Source organism: Colletotrichum tamarilloi (genome assembly GCF_030869305.1).
Source record: "Colletotrichum tamarilloi strain Tom-12 chromosome Unknown Scaffold_16.1, whole genome shotgun sequence".
In the NCBI taxonomy this organism is placed as follows: Eukaryota; Fungi; Ascomycota; class Sordariomycetes; order Glomerellales; family Glomerellaceae; genus Colletotrichum; species Colletotrichum tamarilloi.
This window is the reverse complement of record NW_026849399.1, coordinates 122,999-137,446: the sequence shown is the minus strand read 5'-3', so window position 1 is coordinate 137,446 and position 14,448 is coordinate 122,999. Positions and strand designations below refer to the sequence as shown.

At 53.9% G+C, this 14,448-nt stretch overlaps 4 protein-coding genes across 4 annotated transcripts; 1 reads left to right on the top strand and 3 right to left on the bottom strand.

Annotated features, from left to right (window-relative positions):
• Positions 1-217: 217 nt before the first annotated feature.
• On the bottom strand, positions 218-1,811 carry CTAM01_05977 (pyruvate dehydrogenase E1 component; the record flags this gene model as incomplete). The annotated part of the gene is made up of 4 exons (XM_060522007.1): positions 218-726; positions 785-1,239; positions 1,307-1,440; positions 1,557-1,811. Coding segments are annotated over 4 exons (1,353 nt in total), but the record flags the coding sequence as incomplete, so codon positions are not given.
• A 1,041-nt stretch (positions 1,812-2,852) lies between these two features.
• On the bottom strand, positions 2,853-5,211 carry CTAM01_05976 (WD domain-containing protein; the record flags this gene model as incomplete). The annotated part of the gene is made up of 5 exons (XM_060522006.1): positions 2,853-3,098; positions 3,158-3,506; positions 3,565-3,927; positions 3,979-4,574; positions 4,630-5,211. Coding segments are annotated over 5 exons (2,136 nt in total), but the record flags the coding sequence as incomplete, so codon positions are not given.
• A 5,066-nt stretch (positions 5,212-10,277) lies between these two features.
• Positions 10,278-11,756, bottom strand: CTAM01_05975 (ZIP Zinc transporter; the record flags this gene model as incomplete). The annotated part of the gene is made up of 4 exons (XM_060522005.1): positions 10,278-10,464; positions 10,522-11,499; positions 11,580-11,596; positions 11,724-11,756. 4 exons carry the CDS (start codon positions 11,754-11,756, stop codon positions 10,278-10,280), a joined length of 1,215 nt encoding a protein of 404 aa, XP_060383195.1.
• Positions 11,757-12,712: 956 nt separating this feature from the next.
• Positions 12,713-14,273, top strand: CTAM01_05974 (histone acetyl transferase HAT1; the record flags this gene model as incomplete). Its single annotated transcript, XM_060522004.1, has 3 exons — positions 12,713-12,731; positions 12,791-13,066; positions 13,126-14,273. 3 exons carry the CDS (start codon positions 12,713-12,715, stop codon positions 14,271-14,273), a joined length of 1,443 nt encoding a protein of 480 aa, XP_060383194.1.
• Positions 14,274-14,448: the final 175 nt, after the last annotated feature.

Below are 14,448 nucleotides of genomic sequence, written 5' to 3'. Positions count from 1 at the left end.
AGAGGAGCTTTTCAAATTTTATGAGGCATGAGCAATGTGCATGTCATATCACAGTGTGCTGGATGTCACAAAGAGGGACTAAGAATTTGTCGAACCAGGAGGATATCTGCAGACCCTGGCCATGTTCAGATTGTGACCACTTCACCCTCTCTAGCTAGTAGGTATTGTACAATAGGACAGAAAGGTTAGGAAACAATTATTCATCATGCGCAGGAATTTAGTTGAAGTAGTAGGTCTCATCAGGGGTGCGGCCGCGGATGAACTGGGGCTCGGTACCGGGGACGTAGATGTCCTCGTAGAGAATCTTGGGGGTGGTGTCGGGGACGGCCATGGCCTCAGCAGCGGCAACCTCCTCGTTGACGAAGCTGCGGGCCTCCTTGTCAATGGTCTTGAGCTCGTCCTCAGTGACAACCTCCCAGTCCATGATCTTCTGCTTGAGGCCGGCGATGGGGTCGTTGGTCGAACGCATGCGCTGGATCTCCTCACGAGTACGGTAGGTGGTACCAGGGTCGGACATGGAGTGACCACCGTAGCGGTAGGTAACGTACTCGAGGACGAGGGGTCCGTTCTCGGCAACAGCGTAGTCCTTTCCGTACTTGACCGCGGCCTTGACGGCGAGGACGTCCATGCCGTTGACCTTGAGTCCAGGAATGTACTGCCCGCGCTTGTAGTAATCTGTGAGGGCTGATGAACGAGCAGCAGCGGTACCCATACCGTACTTGTTGTCTGGGGAAGTTCGTTAGCATGGCCGATGCGATGACCTTTCATAACGTTCAAAACTCACTCTCGCAGCCGAACAGGGCGGGCAAGTTCCAGAGCTTAGCCATGTTGAAAGCCTCGAAGACCTGGCCCTGGTTGCTGGCACCGTCACCGTACAGGATAACGGAGGCGTTCTTGCGACCAGTGTACTTGTGGGCGAAAGCCAGACCAGCACCGACGGGCACCTGTGCACCGACGATACCGTTGCCACCGTAGAAACCCTTGGTGAACATGTGCATGGAACCTCCCTTGCCGTACGCAATACCCTCGCGGCGGCCCAACAGCTCACCAATGATGGAGCGGACGGTACCGCCACGCATGTAGGCGAAGCCGTGGCAACGGTAAGCAGTGATCAAGTCATCCTCGCGGGTAAGAGCGTGCTCAATGCCGACAGCGACAGCCTCCTGACCGGTGGACAAGTGGCAGAAACCACGAATCTTCTTCTCCTTGTACAAGCGATCGGCGGCCATCTCGAGTTGTCTGCGCAAAGGGTGAGTAACAAAGCTAAAGCGAATACGTTTTCGCAGAGAGACAAATTTGTCCGTACCTGACAACAACCATATCCTTGTACATCTGCTTCAGTTCCTTCTTCGTGACATCGAGGGTGTACGGCGGGGGGTCGAGCTGGTAGGTCTCGAAGCTCTCATCGCTCAGGGTGATCTGGAAAGGCTCATCGTCGGACTAGAATAGGATTGCAGGTTAGCAGCATGCAATTGAGCATGCCTCCATATCCAGGGGCGTTTTGTTGTCGCAGCATGTCCGGCGAATGTGGCGATGGGAAAAGAGCGCAAACTGACCTGGGGAACTCCCTTCTCCAAAGTTGCCGATGCAGCGTTGGTGGTGACGGACCGGGATGCAGCAGCAAAAGTGGCCGGGGCGCGAGTGCGCAGAGGCACTGCTCTGTTTAACCTGATCGCGCGGGAGAACATCGTGGGGGTGGTGATGATGGAGCCTCCGGACGATGAGGATGAGAAGGGTTCGGGGGAAGGAGGGTGATAACAAATTATTTGGTCGCTGGAGCTCCGAAAAATCGCGGCGTTGGTTGGGAAGGGAGCTGCTGCTTGTTGAAAACTACTAGTCCGTATGTGGCTAGCCTGCTTACACGTGACCTTGCCTCAACGGGATTTGCGAGGTGTGAACTTCGAGCGCGCTGTGACTTTGGCGGGCCTGGCTTCCAACGGTCGGTCATATTCTCGCACGGGTCCCATCGAGTTCGCATTCAGTGGACAGCGAGAGCGGCCTTCGGAGATAGCAGGGAAACAGAACCCAGCACTGGGTCCAATCGCCGCGAAAACCCAAACCCTCACTCTATCCGTAATAAGTTACCTTAATAAGAGCAGATTAGGACGAAATATGGCTTCCGATCGGAGGTACCTTAGTCACTAGGTACCTAGGAATGCCATTGAACTTGAATGAATGATGCCACAGGTTATCCAACTCAACGGGGGCATTTCCCCATCCTTCGCATATGCCATGTCCCGTGGTTGCAAGGAATGATTTCAAAATCCACAATGGCAGCGGCTTTATACTTTGTCCATGTACGGATAGGCACAACAGAAAAGTACGTCAGATTAGGTACCTTACTCATCGCACATCAAACCGGAACTCCGTGCATCGAGCTCAAGCCTCAAGCCGCAAGTCCATCACACCTGTTCTGAGGCGGTATATAACTCTACAATACGCTACCTCGGGGTATATTAAAGGTCTGGCTTGGCTGACCGCATGCTCAAATTTGCTTGAGCTCGCATCCTGAAGTCTTAATCCTTCGATTGTCGCCAATTAAACCACTGAAATTGCATCCCCAATGCTGTCAAACCCATGCTGGCCATCCTTTGAAATGCACATGATGCTTCCTGACCAACTCCAAAAAAGACGACACTTTTATCTCTCAAGCTACCCCAATCTAGGATGGGGAGCTCGTGGGAAATGGCCGTTTCATGACGTGTGTGAATTCGTCAATCACCAAATAAACCGCAACGCCTCATTGATGCCATGGTAACGCAGTTGTTCGGTGCACCTGCGACCGAATCCGTATCGCCGTTCAAAGCCATTAGCTAGCCAAGCCGGAGGTTTCCATGTACGGCCGACTACATCTAGTCGTCATGGAAGAAAGTCTTGTTGCCGCCCTGAAGTGGGGCTGTAGAAGGACCAGCGTCTCTCATGTCAACATCTTGACTTCCAGCAGCTTCTCGACTGGACCCAGCGACAGTGGGCTGCGTTTGTCTATAGTCGAGCTGCATGGCGCTCAAGGGTCGATTGGGCGCCTCCTGAAGGACTCGCTGTTGAAGAGAGAGTGGACGGTCGTAAAGAACATCTTCCGGAGGAGAGAAGGACCACACCTTAGTAATCTTGGTTAGCAACGAGAACCACCCAAATTTCCCAAAGAACGACAGCTTACCTCCATGACGGTACGGTTTTGTCGCAAAGCCAGAGCGACACACTTCTCATCTTCAAAAGCCACCCTCCAGACTGCCTCTCCTTGAGCAATGAGCTCTCTGACCAGGTGACCTGTTTTCAGATCCCAGATCTTGACCCGGCCGTCACTTCCACCACTGACGACCCTCGTATCATCAAACTGCAGGCTGGTCACGCTGTTATCGTGAGCCGCAAGCCGATGAATGGGGCACATCTTCTCCAGTGACCAAACTCGCACTGACCCATCTGAGCCGCCTGTAACGAGGGTGTCTCCACGCATCTGCAGCTGACCAACGAGGGAGGTGTGACCTTGCAGGATAGCCAGGCATTCACTGAAATTGGTTAGCATGCCAAAACAGAACAAAAACCTGTGATATCCAGTGCACTTACGCTGTCCTGGGATCCCAGATGCGGACATTGGTGTCGAGACTGCCAGTGACAACTCTCTTGCCGTCAAAGGCAATGGCGTAGATCTGACTGAAGTGACCTTGGAGTGTCTGGATGCACCTGCCCTCAGATATGCTCCAGACCTTCGCCATGGTGTCGTAGCTGCCTGAAACGACGATGTCTCCCTTGATCTCGAGGCATCGAACACTAGCGCCATGGCCGACAAGAACATTTCTGCATAAACCGGTGCGAATATCCCATACTCGAAGCGTCGTATCGCGCGAGCCCGAAATCGCCGTGTTTGCATCAGACATCTTCAGACACCGAACCGTTGATGTATGTCCACGGAGCGTGTGGAGGCAAGCACTGGCAAAGTTAGTATATCTAAAGCTGCTGTACCGTTTCAAGTCAACATACCCTGTAGCCAAGTTCCATACCCGCACGTCACGATCGCACCCACCACTGACGAGAATGTCATCCCAAGGAACCATCGCCCAGACACCCATGACATGGCCCTGTAGAGTGCGTTGCTGATTGCCCTTGGTATCAAAGACGTGGATCTTGGCATTATCAAGGGCCACGATAATGTACTTGGGTGTCAAGTGCAAGCTCGTAACTACACCACCTTCCTGAGTGATGTTCCTAGTGGTGCTAGTGCCACCGGATCTCCAGGCAGCCTCGACGAGATATCGCTGCTTGAAGTGCGATTTATAAGACCTCATCTTGGGTCTTGAATTGCCGGTCCCATCAAGACTACGGGATCCAGAAGCATGAGCCGTCATAGGCAACGCACCTGGGAAACTGCTGCTGGCGTAGTCGTCTCCCCATAGAGGCTGGGCACCAGGTCGAGATCCGCTGCCCATCGATGAAGCAACTTCAGACAGGCGTCTGCCGTAGTCGTGCTTAACACAAAGGTTCTTCCACGTCATGTCATCACTCAACAAGTCTCTCCATCTCCGGGATACTTGCGAGGCACGGGCCAAGACCTTGGGGTCATCTATAAAGGAGAGAATCTTGAGTAGATTAAGTCAGCAGAGCGAACCAATTGGGAATTTGGGACTTTCTTACACGTAAACACAGCTCATCTGGAAGGCTCGTGAATGGATCCTTCTTGAGAAGAGGGCTGACGAACTGGTGAACGAAGCTCAGCTGTTGACTTGTGCACATGTTCAGAAGATCGGCCAGGAGGCGAGTACGGTGAGGGGCGCCAGAGTTCTTGAAGTGATGGCGCACTTTGGCAAGAAAGAAATCTTCGTCGTCGGCGGCATCGCTCCAGTCGAGTTGATGATGTGAGGGGCCTGGCGAGGCAGCTGGTGTGGGCGGGGGAGGTGGCGAGCCCGTCAACTGCTGATCGAAGTCTGCAGCAGGAGTAGTCATGCTGGGTGTGGGCGGTCCTCTGATGTGCCCCGGCCTTTGAGGCATCTTCTCGAGTCTGGTGCTGCTGGAACTGGATCCAGTGTTGAGCGTCATGTCGTCGCTGAGCATGCTCCCCCTTCTCTCAGAGAAACTTAGTGGTCTATTGTTGTAGCCTGCCATGATGATTTGTGATATGAAGCAATCGTATTTAGAATTATCGTCGACTGGGTATTCGTGGGTGAATAAGGCTTCGCCGAGAGGAGTTCCCTTGATGCGGTCGTCGAACGTAGGTGGACTCGGAGGCCGTTTCGTAGTATGCGGAGTCGTTACCGAGGGTTCATTTATAATCGAAAATCAGTGGACTCTCAGGAAATGACCAGGTCGGCGCGACAGCTCAGATGGGCAAGGAGAGAAGAAAAAAGTCCTGGTCAGTGTGAAGTCGACGCAATATCCGCCGAGTCTGTCGAGGCGAGGACTGTACGACAGCACGAGGGGGTGATGGCAAATCGTAGGCACGTTGGAAATCAATGCGCAAGTCTCACGGGCTCGAGCGACTCGGATGACGGCAATGACTCGGTTCGGCGACGATATTGGATATTGCGTGCGAATGCGTATGGGCAAGGCGGTGGGATGTCTCCCATGGGGAAGTGGCGGCGTCGGGTGGGAAACGTTGAAGGTGGTCGATCTCTAGATCGGAAGTCGACTTGGAACGATGGGAGGTTCTATTTGGCGGTGCCGCAGCGGTAGTGAATAGCGTACGTGCTGTATGTGTACGGAGTATGGGGCCAACGGGAGACGGGAAGCTTAACAATCGGAGGTGTCAAGCGGAAAGCGTGGGTCGTCTTGGACCTTGTAGTGGAATGCTCCAGGGCGACTCAATAGAAAGTGGATTGTTTGGTGGTATCGGAGGATTTCGCTTGATTGACGCCCAAATGCCTTTTGCAGCTCCCTGCAATGTAATGTCTCTCGCCTTTTTTTTTGTGGTTGTCGTTGTAGGGAGCGATGGTAAAGATGGGTAGGAGGGGGGAAGAAAGAGAGGAGAAGGGATGGGATTGGATTGGAGAGGAGAAATCCAGCTGCAGAGTGTTTGTAGGCCGGGATTGGGGATCTTGGGGAAGAGGGAGTGAAGGAGGAGAGGGACGAGATAGGCCCAGGCACTTTGAGGTAAGACAGACTGACTCTGAGCACGTCTACTCCGTACGCCTCTGCGAGAGAGTGTGTGTGGATGGGTGTGGGAGGGAGAGATGGGTGTGTGTTCCGGACAGGGAAGACAAGAGGAAGGAAATGGGTGAAAGAAGTTGGAACTTGGGGACCGTGACGAGCAAGACCAAAGAAAGGCAGAGCTGGTGCAGACGGAAGGAGAGATCGAGAGGAAGTCAAGGCTCAAGACGCTGAGCCAAGTTGAAAGGCACGGTACCTGGCTATGGGCAGGTAATAAACCAAGCTGGAAGCAATGTGACGGTGGAACGCACCTCAGAGGCGAAGGTGAAGGCGAAGGCGAAGGTGGAGGCGGTGGGTGGCCCTGGTTTTCGGGGGAAGGAAAGGATGGAGGATGCAGAGAGGACGGGACGGGAAGGGCAAGGGGGCGCGACGGGACCGCGCTAGGAGCAGGTGCGCCGAAGAAGGCCTGGGCTCGAGACGATGTGGGTAGAAAAAAGGTAGGTACGCAGGTACGAGGTACAGCGCCTTCCACGGTTGTAGGTAGAGAGCATTTTGGGGAGGGATTGGAAGGAGCAGACCGCGGGACAAGGGCAGGTGCAAGTGCAAGTACCAGTGCCACCCAGGTCACGGTGCATTCGTCTTTCTTTGTCTTCTTTCACCACTTGGATACAACACGGTAAACCCAAAGTTACAGCCTACTCTGTATACGGACCTGAGCGACGGGTTACTACTTTACTACTTGATTTGGTAGGTGGCACATAATGGATCCGGCATGCCAACCGCGAGAGAGCGAGAGAAACACAGACACACTATGGACGGAAGAGGGAGAGAAGAAGGGGCGGCGAAGAATGGATGGAAGGCGCATTGAAGCTGATTGATCTTGTCGAAGCCAGTCCTCACTAGGTAGGTACTCAGGTAGATAGGTACCTCACCTTACCTTACCAACCTACCTACCTTACCTACTTTACACCCGACCAGGGTACAAAGAGCTCTCTCGTCTTTTCGTACAAGACAAGTAAGTCCAACAACAATTCAATTTTTCGACTCGACATGTAGGTAGGTAATCAAGCAAGCCTCCAAGGTGGGGAGGAAACGTCATCTCATGTTGAATCACCTACACAAAGACAATGCCTACTCATTCTCACACCGCCTCCTTTCTTGCACCAACACGACTACCGTCAATATGGATTTCTCTCTCTTCAGACACCGACGCAGGCTCAGGCTCATGATTCCCAAACAAACCAGATTTTTATTCTGGGTCTTTCTCTAGCGTTGTTTCGTTCCGTGCTGTCCTCCTCTAAACTAACACCAACCCTCCTTTACAGCTCTGACACTTGACACTCGAGAGCCGGCCTGGTAATCTACCCAAAGCGCACATCGTCTACGATGGAAGGCACACCACCCCGGCACACCTCGTCCATGTACTACTACGAATAAACGACGGACACGCACACACACAACACTTTCACCCACCAGCGAAACCACTGCCAGCTACACAAACGCACACGCTCGCTTTCTTGCCTAGGAATATCAACGTCGGCCGCTCGTCCTAGTCTATCTAGATATCGACATTTGGGGCAAGCCTGTCATCACTTTTGTTACCTCCGGCTTTGGAATGACAGCCTTCAACGGGCTCTGAAAACGCTCTACAAACGAACAAGTCATGACGGTATGGGCAGTCTCGGCAACTATCAACTTTCTCTCGTAGGCCTTGGCGGTTGGCTTGCCGATTCTGTCAGCCCGTTATCGCCACGGAAGAGCTCGAATGCGGTCGTAAGGAAGCCAACAAACCCATTCCTTCGACACTGGTCGCGATCGGACATTTAAACGCTGTCACTACTTCCCCGACTTCCAAAGACCATTGTTGCTCGTACATACCTACGCATGACTGACTTTCGGGTCTATTGTCTTTTACAGGCTAACCAAGACCAGCTGACAGAGAGAGTCAAGAGCACGTCTCACATTCTTTGGAGTCGCCGCAAACAATAAACCACATCTCTCTGCCCTCCGGGGTGGCCTGCAGGGTCCGAGTTAGCGGCGCTTACATGCCACCAACTAGTGTCCACCTCGTCTGCACTTGGGAGGCACCGTAGTGGGTATTCGTGACGTCGATCGGTTCTTTCATGTCAAAGTCGCGAACGAGTCTGTCTTCACTCTACACAGGCCCGAGTCGTCCAGCGCACTCACTTATTGGCTTGCCAGGCGCTCCGTACCCTCTGCTCTTTCAAGTTCCCACACCTCTCTCTCAACCTGGGATGGGGAAAGCACAATGGCGCGATGGGGGAGTCACGGAGTCTGGCGTGTAAGCTGAAAAATGACTTCGCTGCGTCTTTCCCCGGTCTTGGAGGGCAGCCACAGCCGCCCTCCCATCTCTGAACCCTGAGACTCGGCACTATTGTCTGGGATGTTGTCTTCCAAGGTCTTGCAGGAACAGCCAATTTCGCATATTCAGTGTTTCTTTGCAACTATCGACTCATAATTCCGCCCAGGTTCCACCGCAGCCATGCGCATGCGACGGCGCTCTGGCCTTTGGATAAGTGCCTTTTCGATTGGAAAAGAGACGACTTCTGGCCATTTCTCTGCTCGTTGTCGAACCCAATGACACAACAACACTACGAATACGGACACAACAACTCGTTGACGTTCGCGGACGGAGACTAGGCAGGTCGTTGCGACAGCGCACGGGACATGGTTGACTTGCCAGCAAGAGAACCCGCTAAACTACCTATGATACTCTCTGGTATTTCTTCGTGCCCTGTCAATCTGTCGGTTGAAACTATCAGGTTGCGCTTTACCAGCGGCAGCCAGCAACATGTTTTCCAGAGTTCAACCGCTTTCTCTTCCAACGGAAGAAGCGTGCTTGTGCCCGAGTCGAGTCGAGCCGAACTGCAGATCCTGGACGCTAAGTCTACCTTTGGACAAGTACCTGTCGCTGCCGAATTGACCTCCCTACCTGTAAGGGAGCGTCCCTATTGTTGGCCCCGCGTTCCTCAAGCCTATCTCTCGATCCGACTAGCATGGTTGCGATACAATCAATACTGGGAACTTTTACCTCCATGTGTCCCATGGGGCCGAAAAGCAAATCTGCATCTGAACCATCCGCTGAATGCGACTGAGAAAAGTTGCAAAGAAGAGTTGGCCAATGGTGAGCAGCAACTGCGCAGGCGGCAGCAACATTCTCTACTCTCTACGCTGTAGAGGGCCATCCATTTGCGACACTGGCGGCTCAGATGCTTCAGATCTACCTCGATGTTACAGTGAAGGGGTGCAGTTATCCTCTTGCGCTCGGGCCCACTAGGGTTCACTCTCTCGAAACTCAAGTCCTCCTTGCTTCTCAAACATCGGATTGTTCGATAATGGGAGGACAGGCAATGTCAGCTTACTCATGGGATGATCTGGGCCTGAAGTAACGAACAACAAACCAGCAGATGCGTAGTGATCCAAATGCAGCGTTCAGCCTTGCAGATCTTTTCCTCGACGTTGACGCTGCGGACACCTCTCCTTCTTTCAACCTCGACTCGTCCTACTTACTACTTGAACAGTACGGATACTATTTGCTTCTTTCCGTCGCTGAGGGTTCTCCGCGCCCTGGCTCGGACAAGGACAAGCGAATGCGATGACAAGGGCCGTCAGTCCTTTTGAGCCAACCCAGTGGCCAGGAGGCGGCGCCATGAGCGCCTCGCTGGAGCCAAGGTCGTCGTACGAACTTGAAACACCCCGACCAAAAACCTAGCTCAACTTTGGACGCTCGGTCGACAAGGGCTGCCCTGGCGCCCGTCGAGCCGGCCCCTCCCATCCTTGCGCCAGCAATACCTAGCAATAGCATAGCACACATAGGCCGCGCTCCTCGGCCCCGATCAACGGACCACCGGGTCAGTTCGAAAGGTTCAGATTGATTCCGAGCCACTCGACTCGGAACTGCAGCTTCTGGAACGCGTCGAAGCGAAATTTTGCGACTGCCATGCGTTCTATGGAGATTCGAAAGCGCTTCTGGACGATCTAATAGTACAGATTCCTAAAATACATCATCTGGACTTATTTCCTCCAGATTCAGAGTCTACACAATTATCATCGTCATGTATCAGAAGGACCTGGCCCTATTGGTGCCACGATTTACTCGTACAACAAGTCCCGACATTACGCCTTTTTCTTTCTTTCTCGAGATACAAGAGACCTTTGTCAATCGCACAGGCAATCGCTCAGTGGTGATGTCCAAACTGGGTAAGAAGCGGCAGGAGCATGCCAGCAACTGTCGCAAAAGTATCACGCATCTGCGGTCTCTGCTGGCCCCTTTGTGTGCCATTTCCGTCGGAATAGCCGTTCATGCCGCCGTGTTCGTGCTTAGGAGAGCTGCCGTCTTCCTGCATGGCATGCATCGCAACAAACCTGGCAGGTCGTCAGTAGCTTTTCACGCTTCAACCGTGGGCTGTTGTCCAAACTTACAGAAACGTTCCTGCTGAGAAGAGCAGAAGCATACCCGTCCACCACTGACCAGATTCTCCCTCAAAATTTCCACCGCCCAAGATTCGAATGATGGCCCAGGTACTAAGAGCTCCAAAAGGGGCAGCGAGGCTGAAGACGATGAGATGTCCTCGCGCCGTTCGTTTGGACAATCCCTGCTTCAGAAGCACCGATGTCAGACCAAATGCTGCGGGCGCCTTGTGGACCATAATGGCGACGAATATTATAAGCCCCAACTTGGTGTTTGACGTGGACGTGGACGCGCCCATGGCAATGCCGTCCGCTGCGGCATGGATCACCAGACCGATGGTAGTTGCTAGGCTTCGAGATTGTTTTGGTGGGGGCGCAAGAGGCCCGAGGAAGCCTTCCGTTTCCTCGTCGCCAACGCTCGATGAACCACCAAGGTTATCCAGACTGACGTGACGCATCTGCGGCTCTGATCCGCTGCCGCCTGCTGCGTGACGGGGCAGCCTGTCGATGAGGTACATGAGAACGAAGCCGAGGATCATGGACAGGCCGATGTAGAAGGTCGGTACCTCGTTCTCGTGCTTCGGCTCATCGTGATGAGGTTCGGGGCCGGGGGCGGCTGCCGGGGGTTGCTCGTGGCCATGCTCGTCCTGCTCCTCCCGACTGTGCAGCTTTGCAGTGTGTTCCACATCACGGCCAATGGCATGAAGCTCTTCTTCAACAATCCGCACAGAGCTGACAGTGTCTGCCAACTGGGGTATTTCTCCGTCTGTCACCCATCGAATAGCGGGCCTCCCTTGCTTTCCAGCCGCATCCACCAAGCTCCTTTTGCTATGCGAGTGCCCGCCGGTGGTTGTGACAGCTTCGATACCTTCGGGTATGATGACGATCATAGATGTCCCGACCAATATACCGACTCCCACGCTTGATATCAATCGGAGTTGCGACTGTGTGAGGGTTATCGCGAGTGGTAGTGAGCCGGCGAAGAAGGACCTGGGAAATCGCGGGATACGTCGTCAGTTTTACGGAGGGTTCGGAAGGCTGGGGGGCAAGCATCGCCGTGTGCAACCTACGCCAAGGCCATGACCGTCTATCGCGAAGATGATTTGTTAGCTTTCTATTATGCATAGCCTTCTAAAGTCTACCGCCTGGCTAGGAGCTGAAGCTACCCAACGTCAAGGCAGGTAAGGTTGGTGTAAGAGAACAAGGGTACGTACGCTCAGCAAGAGCAGCAACAGTAGTCCTCCCATACTCGAGTAGAGAGCGTCGATCCGACTGCGATTCGGCGTGTGCGTAAATTGGAGAGGGACGGTTGAGAGGGAAGAGTAAGAAGAGAGAGTGGAAGAGGGCTGGTCGAGGCTTTGTTGGATCACGCCAGCATGTCTGAAGTTCCTCAATTGTCGATGGCAGCTCTGGCGCGGTTGCGATTGGCTGAGGTGGGAAATCGGCAGATGGCCAAAAAGATTGAGCTGTTCGAACTTCTGCCCTCGACTCTTTTCTTTGCCCTTTCCTTCTCTTTAGGTTAAATTCGAGAGCTAGGAGTGCACAGGGAGAATTATCGTCGAGGTTGGGGGAGCTGAGATGGCTCGCAATGGATGGCGCACCTACCGGGACAGCGGGCGCAACATCATTGGTCGCTAGACATTTCCATTGGCATTTCCAAGGTTCCTTGCTTGCTCGCTTTCTGTGACCCCCCTTGATGCCCTTGAAATTCCCCTCTACTGCGTACCTAGGCTCCAGGCGCCCCCCTTCTGGGCCTTGTCACCCCATGTCGTAATCCTGTGGGTCCTTCCCGTGGCTGCTTCCTGCTTCCTGCTGCTTGCTGCTTGCTCCTTCTGCGGCTGCTGTGAGGATAGACCAGAGCTAAGGCATTTTAGGTACTAGCGCTCCTCGAACCGATTGATCCAAGAGGGCTCGACTGTCGTGAGCCACTCAATCCAACCGCAGCGGGGCTCAATTAACTTACTGGCGCGTCTCGTCGCGACACTGCTTTAGACTGCGCGTTCCCCCCGAGGCTGATTTCGTCGCAAAAAAAGAAGCTCTCGATCGACACTCGAGGACAACCTCGACAAACAAACAAAACCTCGAGCGCCTTTTATTGTAGCCGCGAGACGACGAATTTTTCATCGCAATACTTCCTTGTTCGCACAAGAAGGCCGCAGAATACTCACAGCATCGTCTCTCCCACCATACTTACATCGATACCATGGCTGAGACTGACGAGTGTATGAATCTCAACTTCCTCGTACCCCATCGTCGCAACGATCACTGACACGCTGGATAGGGTCGGCCAACGCCACCGAATCGCTGAACATCAGCTTGATCGCACCTGCTACCGGGGCTACAAAGACGATTGCCACATTCAACCCCAAGTTTACGTACTCCATCTTCGGCGATGATGAACGCATCTTTGGATACAAGGATCTCAGGATCAACCTGCGCTATCGCACGTTCGACATGCGCCCCAATGTTCAGATAACCTACGGCAAGAAGTTCCAGTCCGTTGGAGAGACTGAGGCGGCAGACGTCGATGCGACTCTGAAGGAGCACCTGCCGTTGGGTAAGTCACGCTGCTCTGTCGCGGACGAAGACATTTCGCTGACCGTGAACCTATCGCAGTCGCCTTCCAGCCCGCACGCGAATTCAACACAAGCTCTCAGAGCCAACCCGCCGACTGGACTCCTCCCGGCGGCCTACACTCGAGCTTCGAGGGGCCTGACGGAACGTACGAGGTGTGGAAGGGAAGCCTCGCGGACCCTGCTGTCCGTCAAATCGTCACCCGTGTCGAGATTATGGTTCCAATGTTCATCGAAGGTGGCTCGTACGTCTCTCGCGACCCGGAAAATGAGGAGGATCCGTGGAAGGTCCTCGAGGATGCCAATCGCTGGACTACATTCTTCCTGTACAGGAAGCAAACATCCCCAGAGACCTCCGACAAGCCTTCCTACACCTTTGTCGGTTACTCAACCATTTACAAATTCTTCTGTTTCCGGCCGCCGACGCCGCCGTCATCCGAGTGGGATCTGCCAAAGGAGGAGTTTAACCTGCTGGAGGAGCTGCCCTGCCGATCTCGTCTGTCGCAGTTCTTGATCTTGCCGCCTTTCCAGGGCAAGGGCATCGGTGCCCGCCTCTACAAGACCATCTTCGAGCATTACTACAACAACCCACAGACCCTGGAGCTGACTGTGGAGGATCCCAACGAGGCTTTCGATGACATGCGCGACTTGGCTGATATCACCTTCTTGCGGGCACTGCCAGAGTTCAGCAAGGTGAAGATCAATACGAGCATTGCTATCCCTAGCCCTCCCAGCGGTACCGTACCCAAGGACCTAGTGGACCAGGAGCTTCTTAGAGAGATCCGTCAAAAGACCAAGATCGTCGGGCGTCAGTTCAAGCGCCTGATTGAGATTCAGACCATGTCACAGCTTCCCGAGTCTGTCCGGGTAGGATTCGGCGATGAGAAGAAGCCGACACCTACCAAGCAGGACAAGCACCAGTACCGTCTGTGGCAGCTGTTTGTGAAGCAGCGCCTGTACAGGCAGAATGCCGATGTGCTCGGTCAACTGGACCAGTCTGAGCGGTCAGAGAAGCTCAACGAGGCCCTGGTCAGCGTCGAGCTCGAGTACGCCAGAATTCTTGACTGGCACGCTCGTTGGGTGAAGAACATGGCTGCTTCCTCCGCCGAGGACTCGGGCGGCAAGCGTAAGTCTGTGGATGACGGCGAGGAGCAGGGTGCGGCCAAGAAGGTCAGAGTTGAGGGCGCCTAGCGTGCTGCATTTCTCCCGTTGAGGCCTAAAAGGACGCGAGGATGGACCGGTTAGGATATGGAGTTCAAGGGTGGTCTTGGAGTGTATTTTCCCTCTCTTTGCAATTCTACGCGCTGGCTACGGCGGCTACGGCCCGGGTTGATACCACATAAGAAAGTCCACGGCCAGCTTCACA